Source organism: Empidonax traillii, unplaced genomic scaffold (assembly GCF_003031625.1).
Source record: "Empidonax traillii isolate 1590-97213 ecotype Southwest subspecies unplaced genomic scaffold, ASM303162v1 scaffold94:size1391941, whole genome shotgun sequence".
Taxonomy (NCBI): Eukaryota; Metazoa; Chordata; class Aves; order Passeriformes; family Tyrannidae; genus Empidonax; species Empidonax traillii.
The window spans coordinates 373323-383883 of NW_020955287.1; the positions used below are offsets into that span (position 1 = coordinate 373323).

Here is a 10561-nt window from a genome sequence, read left to right on the forward strand (position 1 = left end):
TGCTGCTACAGAGATGTTATGCAGAGACTGCATTTCAGGCAAGGTTCCATTAAGATCTTTTGTCCTCCTGATGGTTCATCTCTAAAGACCATGGGAAGTTTGTTTTTTCTTGATAGATCTTACCCTCCAAGACCCTTTGCTTTTCAACTCTTTTTTACTACTAAACATAAACAAACACAGCAAAATTAAATATGCATCATCCCTTCCAGAATTTTTTTAAAAACAGCTTTATTAAACATATACTCTTTACAACATATTTAAAAAACTCTCCAACCCTGAAGAAATCCTCTTTTATATCAAGCACATAAGCAAGTGCTCATAGTAACTGAATGGTAATGGAAGTGGCCACTGATAACTGAAACGTGGAAAACTAGCTCACTAACAACTTAGGGCTGGGTTAATGTCTGCACAGTACATCAGGCAGAATCATCTGTTCTGTACAACTACAGGTTAGTACTGAAGGCAGTTCTGGCCTCCTAGTATCTATTTCTTTTTAATAATAAAGTAGATATCTTTTGAAGTACATAAAAGCCCCATCACTTTAGAAAAACTAAGTAGCTTAGGTACATTTCCACATAAATATTTAATGCTGGTTTATAGCATTAAACAGCCATTTCCAATTTAATAGGTGGATGAGGATTATAATCTTCAATCTGAAAGTCTTCTGCCTTAAAGTCACTGATGTCTTCAACCTTACGAAGAATTCTGAGTTTGGGGAAAGGTCTTGGCTCCCTCTGAAGCTGAAATAAAAGCAAGCTTACTGTATAAAGCTTAATACTTGAAAGGAAAGATTTTGTGTTCTCAATGTCAATTCAGATTATACTATATAGACTTTCCCTCCCCACCAAGAAGACTTATACTAAGAAAAAAAGAAGGGAAGAAAATTTTAATATTGTTAGGTGGAATCTACTTTAGTATTTTCATAGGGACAGTAGCATAATTTTCTAGTGAATTCCCTGATCATCCAAGTGCACTGCAAGCACTTCCAGCTGGCAAAGCAATTCTGGTGGCTACAGATTATATTCCTTCCAGAGGAAACTAAATTGGAAACTCTGACCCAGATGTGCATCAAATGTGCTGCAGTTTCTCACAGGACCATTTGGGTCCAAACCAATAACTAGTTCTCTGAATTGTTTTGAACCATACAAATAGTGAGGACAGTCAATCCTAATTAAGTCAAATCAAATCGAATTCTGATTTTTTCCTACTGCAACAAATTACTTACTGAAGAAAACATAGACTTTTTCAGCCAAATAGTAATATTAATCAACTCTGTGAATTGGTAAGTTATCCTTTTCTGCTGTACTACAAAGACATTTTATTTTGTGTTTACCTGGATTAGGCAGAAAGATTTTCTAAGGTTTTGACATGATGAAGCCAAAAGTAGGAGTAGATTCTGGATCTCCACCTTGGTTCTAAAGTAGTACACTAATGTACATTTCAGTCATGTTTGTATTGTATTTTTGTTTGCAACCTGAGTTGAATACTACATTTATTAGGATATTACAATTATGAGGGTAGAAATTAGAAGAAAGGCCACACAAGTTAATATTTGCAAAGGGATATTTATAATACCAAGATAATTCTGCATTGTACAAGCATTGTGGAAGATGAAACAATACAAAAATACAGAGTAAGTACTTACTTGAACTTTAAGAGGTTCCACATGATTCAGATATATGTGAGCATCTCCTAAAGTGTGTATGAACTCTCCAGGCTGAAAAGAATGAAGAATACATGCGGGTTTCAAACAGTCAGGTTTCAAGAAAGCAAAACATTACAATGCTTACAGTATTGATCCCTAGCACCTTACATCTAGAGTGGAATTGCAGCTTTTGTACTGGATTGTATTGCCAAGACATCCTTGAAAACTTTGAAGGACAGTAGCTTCCCTGACTACTGCATAATTAATGAAAAACGTAATGAAATTTCCACTAGCTTACCAAAAAATTTACCTTTGAAATCCTGCTAGGATACCTGCTTTGGTATTGAATGGAACACTACTGATCTGCTCACCAAGACGGAAACAGACATGACAGCAACATCCAGCTTTTACACTTTACTTCTAATAAGTATGACTTGCCAAAGCTGGTTTCAGAGCAGCTGCCTTAGCCTCTACTAAACATTGTACTTTGCAGCATCAGAGGTGTCAGTCACAGTCTAAACCCCAAAGCACTTATCAAGCATCCAGATGTGTTTGAAAGTTCTGTGATTTCACAGCCCCTGAGCAATCTAAGTCACGTAAGTTTTACAAGCTATTTTACTGCCCTCTGACCAGTGTAGATAAGCCCCTGGATATATTACACTGACAACCACCAAAACTGTGAGACAAAATGGCTGAGAGACAACAGCTGCCTTGTGGACTTTACCTTGGACTAACATGGACTAGTACCTTGGACTAATTCCTTTGTTTGCAATTGCTGTGAAGACTGATTCTTCCCTATTTCCTTATTTTAAATTCCCCTCCATGTTGCTGGCCACAGGAGGATCAAGCACAAATGGCCTTACTAGTATAATTTTTACATGCCCTAAAGAAAAGGAGTTTTCCTACGTACAAGATTGTTGAGCATTTTTAATTTCTCTGTCAAAATATATCTCTGAAGTCAGGGCAGGAGCTATTTGAGCACACACTACTACTCTACATAATCACCTACAGTAGGAAATCAAAGAAATGCCTAGCTGAAATTATAGCTGGATGTTAGGTGGGCAGAATACCCAAATCAAAACCCTGACAGCAACAGAGAAAGCTCAGGGGAGACCTCATCACATTCTACAAGTCCCTGAAAGGAGGTTGTAGCCAGGTGGGGGTTGGTCTCTTCTCCCAGGAAGTTATCAGTAAGAAAAGAGGGCATGGTCTTAAGCTCTGCCAGGGAAGGTTTAGGTTGGATATTAGGAAATTTTTTACAGAGAAGGTAATCAGGCATTGGAATGGGCTGCCCAGGGAAGTGGTGGATTATCGCGGGTTTCAGGGGTCCTGCGACAAGACCCAGTGACACATTTTGTATGGGAGATGAGTCATGCAGAAGATGACCCACAAAATGGCCGTTTATTAAAACAAGAAGACAGCTTTTATACAGGGGAATACAGAAGGTTCAGGAATAGAGGTAGGACCCCGGCTAGGAACATCAAATCCTGAGAGCTACTGATATGGGAGCTTGGAGGGATAGGCTATAGGAATATGTCAGGTCACTCAGGGGGAAGGGAGAGCTAGGGGAATAATGGAAGGATTGTTCTGGGTGCACGGACAGGGGAAACTGCAAGGCTGTGGCCTTGTAGCTGGTTCCCAGGCAGTTCTGCACAGCTGAAACTGCTAGAAGTCTTCTAGAGAGATCTCTTCCTCTAAGCCTTCCTTCCAGTTTTTCTGCATCTCTCTCCACTCTCTGTAGGCCTCTTCTGGTCCACCCCTGACAGTGGATTCTCCATCCCTGGAGGTTTTTAAGATGAGACTGGATGTGGTACTGAGTGCCATAGTCTAGTGACTGTGGTGGTAGTGGATCAAGGGTTGGACTTGATGATCTCAGAGGTCCTTTCCAACCTGGCTGATTCTGTGATTCTAAGCTACTGTTTGCTTCCAGTAAACATATCCTACAACATTTAACCACCTGTATGTTACTATCCCATAAGGACAAGTGGTCTGTTCAGATTTCTAAGAAGCAGACTACTGAACAGGCTAGTTTTGACATGGTCATGAGCTGAAGGATCTTCTGTCTGTTTAACCTTAATTTAAGAATTCTTACATTTCTGATCCTAACTGCCCGTACAAACCAGAGGCAATTCACATCAAATTCACAGGGCCCTTTTAGAGACATATTTCAGCAATATTTCCAACAGTATTTTCATTCCAGTTTTTCTTGGACATGACATGAAGAGTCCTGTCTTTTAGTCCTTCATTTCTCAGACAAGATTAAGTAAAATGATTAAATAACCTACCTTTAGCCCTGTGACATGGGCAATCATGTATGTGAGCAGTGAGTAGCTGGCAATATTGAAAGGCACTCCTAGTCCCATATCTCCAGACCTCTGATAGAGTTGGCAAGACAATTCACCATTTAGAACATAGAACTGGCAAAGGGCGTGGCACGGAGGCAAAGCCATCTGAGAAATATCTAGGAATTGCAGTACAGAAAAAAAAACAGTAGCAGCATGTTATGAATGTAGAAGATGGAAAACCTAAACAAGCATGTAATGGGATACAGTAGGGAGCGAACAGCATTGTCATTCTGTTGCTTGTTTCTCTTGTTTATAAGCACCTGCTGCCCAAGCAGTTAAGGCCGGGTCACGACAAGCTGTCTCCTGGACTGCATGACCAGAAAGTCACAAACTGATATCCCACATAACAGATTTATGCCATAATGCTGCGCTGCAGATTACTGCTACTCACCTCGGTGGGACAGCTGATTTCCCTAAAGGAAGACAAGAGTAAAACCAAGCATGTTCCCTAAAGCAACTTTCAACTGCTTCATCTTACTCCCTTCCCATTGAAATGTGACTTTGCTGCTTGTTGAGATACAAAACTAATGATCAATTAAAAAAAAAAAATCAGAAAACAAATCTTTTTAGTGTTTATTTACAATTAAAAAGTGCAAATAGCACAATTGCAGGTTGGCAGGAAAAACTTTAACCAGGTTATCTTCTGATATCTGAGAATGCTTAACCTTAAAAATAACAGTAACAGCATGTGGCAGACCCTTTCACACATCAGTGGATTTTTTGGAGCACAGATCCACCACTGGTGAAGTTAAACATTCTCTTGCACCAGCTCTTGTTTAGAAGTAGCCCTACAGAATGAATTGATATCTAAACAACCTATGTTCAATGATTACAACACAAATAAAATTTTTGTTCTCTAGTTTTAAGGATTTTGTAAAGTTTACTTAAACTGTAAAATAAAACTTTGAAGAAATGGTCCAATATTTTTGAGGTCTGAGCACGAGACTTAAGTAGAAAGAGAACCAAACTTATAACGCCTGGTCATTTTTACTGCATTTCTGATAGTTTTATAAAGAATAAGGACACCAAATGGAGCTGACTGTGGAGAGAAGAACAGAACATAATTTAGCATACAGCAAGATAATGTACAACTGCATTCACTTAAGCTCTGCTTTTCAATACCTTTTGGATTCCAAGCACACATAATGATTCTTCTGTCATCTGGATTGGTTTTGATTGTTTCAATCACTTTTTGCAACTGATCAACTCCTTGGTTGGAATAATCTGGAGAAAGATACCAAATAAGATCTAAACCAAACAGATTCGAGTCATGATATTTTTTTAACACAGCCCACATCCCACTGAAAAGTAATACTGAAATGACAACCTCTGAAAATTCTATTGCAACTTTGAAAGTGATATTAATTAGTTGGCACACTCTAAGTATAGGCTATTCTTGGTGTTTCTTAGGGTGCTTTTAAGCTTGTGAAATTTTCATGATGGCATTTTGACATGTCCCCCCATCTCTTCTGTGTGCTTTGACTACCTTTAGCAATTGCTGAAATAGGACTATTCTTATTTAGAACACTTTTTCCATTCTTAACAACTTGACATTCTTTAAGATCAACTAAGAAGTCTGCATAATCACTAAATCCCAAGAAACAAAAGTTGCAATACAAAAAAATAGTTGACTAAAGAATGTTATTTCCCTCATGACAACTTGTTACCTCATTAGGAAAAGAGCTGTTCTGGAATGGACAAGATATTACCACCCTGTCATTCACAGTATTTAAACTAAATAGTTTATTGCACTTCTGGATTCAAATGTTTTTCTAGATGTTAAACTTGCATGTTACAGTGCTCCTTATTAAAAAAAAAAAATTCAATTATGCCCAGACCAGCACTGAGGGATAGCAGCACTCTTTACAGGCTCAAAAGTACAAAGTTCTTGACAGATAAATAAACACACCCATCTAGCTCTCATAAGGTCATGTAGGAAAACTAAATTTCCATAGCACTTAAAGTGAGGAGGGAACTTTAATCATGTATAGCACAGGATAATACATTTCACCCAATGATACTTGAAGGCTGAATTTTAGGCTCAATTCCAGTTATATAAGAAATTTACTGAAATTAACTGACCATCAGAATGGATTTCAGAATAAAAGTCATTAGTTGTTAATCAGTGTTCTGACTCATGCCAATGAATCAGCATGACTGGTAACTACTTTCTTCTGATAACTTATTGCAGCAACACCAAATTAGGCTACAGGGAGACCTAGGCTGGCAAGCAAAGTAGTAATACACGATCCCCATCAGGGCCATTCACTTAAGAGTTGGACTTGATAATCCTTGTGGGTCCCTTCCAACTCAGAATATTCTGTGGTCATTCTGTAACACAATTAGCAGCTCAGGAAATCCTTCTGCCAGCAATACTGTGCCAGAAGCCTTGTCAAATTGTTATGTTAGTTCCTGAAGCTAATTACCTATCCATTAGTAATGCAACTTAAGAAAATCTATTAGTAATGAAACCCATGGGAATTTATCTTATTCATTTTTTCCACCCAATGTTTTGCCTCAGACCTTCTAAGTTAAGGAGCTCTGAACCTTTCCACTAAGTTTTCAGATGTGCCAGTTCACATTTTGCACCATTTGTGTTAGCATAAAACTAGTAGTCAACATGCCAATACCAAGTCTGTAACTAATGCGAGCTTCATTTTGACGTTGTATTGACAAAAAACCCCACCAAGATAACTAACCATGTTGTTAATCCGAGTTCAAAATTACACCAGATATGGGCAGTCCTCAGAATTTTTTCTACATCTTCCCCTTCACTGACTTAGAAAAGAGCCAGCAACACACTTCAGAGTAAGTTTAATGAACCAGTTCAACAGAAAGTAATACCAACAGGTACTGCATCATATCATAACTTGTTGCAGAACAGAAAAAATCTCTCTCTTCCCATCTCCAGTGAATGTAGTGCACTGCCAGTTCTTTCCAGTACAACAGTATCACGGAAATTGGACCCTGCATTGGTATACGGAGATGGTAGCCTATGTTTCACAGCTATCAAATGGAGCTAGCTTGGGTTTCTGGACTGCAAGAACCACACATCCTTCCAGCTATCAGTGACCATATCTGCTCTAGATAAAAGAATAACAGTGTATGCCTTATGATCCATCAGTTCTACAAATGTCAAACTACAATATACAAAGCTACATATTTCAGGATAATTAGAATGAGTAAGAAAAAAAAAAGTTGAATTAACTCTCTGAAACACTATTTATCAGTTCACAGTTGGTCCCTTAACAAAACTCAAGGGTTTTGAAAATGATGTATCACAATTGTCTCACTAAGCAATCAAGACTGTATCTGCACGTAATTACCTGTGTGCATATCTTTGTATTCTGCTCCAAAGTGCCTCCACTGGAAACCATACACTGGTCCCAAATCCCCCTCCTCTCTGGTGCTGAAACCCTGCTTATCCAGGAACTCACGTGACCCATTAGCATCCCAAATCTTCACACCTTTTGCAGAGAGCTCTTTGGCATTTGTAGAACCCTACAAAACACAGACAGTAAGAATTCTCCCTCCTAATTCCAACACTGAGGGCATTATCTGAAACAGCTGCTTTAAGCTTTTCTAGTCTACAGCATTTCTCCACTTACAAAGGATGAACAGTCTAATTAACGTACTGGATGAGGTTCTTGCACATGGACAGAATAAAGATTGAGAGCAACATACTGGGATGAAGTTTGAGGAATAACCATGCTGCTGTTGTTTAACACAGGAATCTCCTAACTTTGGGAATGCACAAACAGTACAGCCTCAAGGTCAACTGCGGTATGCTATTTCATAAGCACATTTGCAGAGAACAAGATGTTACTTTACAGATGGGTGAAGACAGACTAACAAAAAATGCACGGCCTAGGCACTGCCTTTGCCAAGCCACCTATAATGAGCTTAAGGTATTAAAAATCCTTTTGTTAAAACGACAAAAATGTGAAAATGACCCAGAGAAACGTCGCTGAATCCTGAAACATGTCCAAATCAGCACACTCAAAATTCAGCACAGAAATTATGCTGTTTTGGGGAGTGTCTAGTCTTTTGCATTTGAAAAAAAAAAACAACAACAAAGCTTTTAAAAAACGAATATTTCAGGCCTGCTACGTAGCAAATGGTTAGGAAGACTTTCCCATACCTGCACAATAAATAAAGGAACACTTACATTTTAATGTATTATCTATAGCTGAATTTTATGATTCTACCTACAGCTATTAGCTCTATTAGATGTCATTTTTTTGCTGCTGAAATGCGTAGTGTTTACATCAATCTCACTTCACCCATGGTTCTGCACTGCTTCTTTCTGTTCAAATCAGTAAAAGCTACTGCAATATTAAAAAGCAGATCACTAAATTGCCTACTATCTATTTCATATTATTTTTTATTCAAACACTAAGAAAAGATACTGTATTAAGTTTTATAACTGTGGAGTATAGTCAAATCAGCAAAAGCCCTCACTATTTCAGACTATATCCCTTAAAAAGAAATAAAAGGAAAACTCTTCTGAGTGCACTGTTAGCAAGTCTGCACTAAAAGACAGAATGTATCGAAAATAATGGCCTTCCATGTGTCCTTAAAATATTAGGTGGTTGCACTTCTCTCAGGAACAGAAGCACCTGCAGCTACCCCAAATCCCTTAACCCACTCCACACTAGTTCGTTCCATTTATCCCACTCTCAGGCACAGCACACACAGAGACATCCAAACACCGAACCTTGATGAACCACAGCAGCTCCTCCAGCACTCCCTTCCAGAATACCCTCTTCGTTGTTAGCAGCGGAAACTCATCTGGAAAAGAGTTTTTTAGAGCGTCAGAGGAGACCGACCATTCGCGGAGGGTGAACTGACTTAGGCTTTTCTCAAGGCCACCCTATGACATTCAGAGGTTTGGATACGCAGCGAGGAGCTGGGAGAGGATGTGTAACCCTCGTACTCCGTTCTCTCGGCGGGCGGGAGGGGGGTCAGCCCCGGGGTACAAGATGGCGTGTGACACCTTCCAACACCCATCCCGGCGGGCAGGGAGAAGGGACAGGGAGCAGGGGCACGGGGAGCAGGGGACGGAGAGCAGAGGTGAGGGGCAGGAGGCCGGGGACAGGGAGCAAAAGGCAGGGGCAGGAGACCGGGGACAGGGAGCAAAGGGCAGGGGCAGGAGACCGGGGACAGGGAGCAAAGGGCAGGGGCAGGAGACCGGGGACAGGGAGCAAAGGGCAGGGAGCCGTGGCAGGGGCCGCGGGAGCCGGCGGTGCCCACCTCTCAGGCTGTACCGCGCCTGCATGCCGAAGACGGAGAGGGTGCCGGTGCCGGTGCGATCCTGCCGCCGGTGGCCGTGCTGCAGGATGTGCCGTACCTGCTGCAGGTACTGCGGCTCGCCGAGCCCCGGGCCGGCGGTGGGGGCGCTCATCAGATCCCCCTCTGCGGGCATGTCGGGCGAGAGGCTCCCTGCGGGACGGGCTGGGCTCCGGCTGCACGGCGGTCCTGATCCTGCTCCCGCCCGCCTCTGCTGCTGCCGCTGCTCCGAGCCCGCCAAAACCCAGCTTTCCCGCCTAGCGGCTCCGAGGGGCGGAGCGGCCCCGCTGCATCCTGCTCCCTCTTTTCTCTTTCTCCGTCCCTCCCCGCGCCCGGCGTTCCTCAGCGCCGCAGCCCCCAGGGGCGCGGGCTCTGTTCCCCCGAAGGAGGAGCTGTCCCAAGCACCTGGCCAGGGTCGGTGCTCCAAACTATACCAACTTGCTTAGATTGGACATTAGGTAGAATTTCTTCTCAGAACGCGCGAGGAGATACCAGAATGGGCTGCCCAGGGAGGTGGTGCAGCAAGGGAACACTGGACGTGGCACTTAGTGCCATGGTCTAGTTGACTTGGTGATGTTTGGTCGTGGGTCCCCCCAGCTGGGATATCCTGAACCACCAAAGCCCTGGGTACAACCTGATGCCACCCTCCCATGTCGTTGGTTTGGTGCCCCTGCAGTGCCATGTCCCAGGGACAGCTCTTCTTCCACCTTGCAGCAGCGTTACCTTGACCTGAGCTTCTAAAGGACATTGAGAGTCCACGGAGCGAGTGCAGATAAGGGCAATGAAGCTGGTGAAAGGTCTCAAGCACAAGTCCTACAGGGAGTGGCTGAGAGAGCCAGTGTTATTTAGCCTGGAGGAGGCTCAGAAGTGACCTTATCACTCTACAACTCCCTGAAAGGAGTTGTGTCAAGGTGGGGGTCGGCCTCTTCTCCCAGGCAACTAAGGCAAGAGAGCATAGTTTTAAACTGTGCCATGGGAGGTTAGGTTGGACATCAGGAAGAATTTCTTCACAGAAAGGTGATTAGACTTCAAAAAGGACTTCCCAGAGAGATGGTGGTCATCATCTCTGGAGGTATTTAAGGAAAGACTGTACCTGGCCATGGTCTACTTGACATGATGATGTTTGGTCATGGGTTGGACTTGATGATCTCAAAGGTCTTTTCCCACCTCACTGATTCTGTGATTCTTTGAAACCAAGACCCTTTCATGTCATACCTTGTTATCAGCTTTCTGCTAGTATTGACACACTTGCTTTCTTACTGAAGGTAGTACTCAGCACTCA

The 10561-nt window shown here is 42.0% G+C and overlaps 1 protein-coding gene across 1 annotated transcript; it reads right to left on the bottom strand.

The window, feature by feature from the left end:
- Positions 1-217: 217 nt before the first annotated feature.
- TYMS (thymidylate synthetase) lies at positions 218-9477 on the bottom strand. Its single transcript, XM_027881779.1, has 7 exons — positions 9244-9477; positions 8708-8781; positions 7317-7491; positions 5113-5214; positions 3931-4106; positions 1646-1717; positions 218-740 (listed from the first exon to the last, which is right to left on the bottom strand). The coding sequence occupies exons 1-7, from the start codon at positions 9413-9415 to the stop codon at positions 603-605; spliced, it is 909 nt and encodes a 302-aa protein (XP_027737580.1). The 5' UTR covers positions 9416-9477; the 3' UTR covers positions 218-602.
- Positions 9478-10561: the final 1084 nt, after the last annotated feature.

Coding starts and splice junctions, on each gene's coding strand:
- TYMS (XM_027881779.1), bottom strand. CDS start 9,415: ATGCCCGCAGAGGGGGATCTGATGAGCGCCCCCACCGCCGGCCCGGGG. Junction 7,492..8,707: donor AGCTGCTGTGGTTCATCAAG/GTTCGGTGTTTG, acceptor TGTGTTTTGTAG/GGTTCTACAAATGCCAAAGA. Junction 4,107..5,112: donor GTGTGCTTGGAATCCAAAAG/GTATTGAAAAGC, acceptor TGCAATTCCTAG/ATATTTCTCAGATGGCTTTG.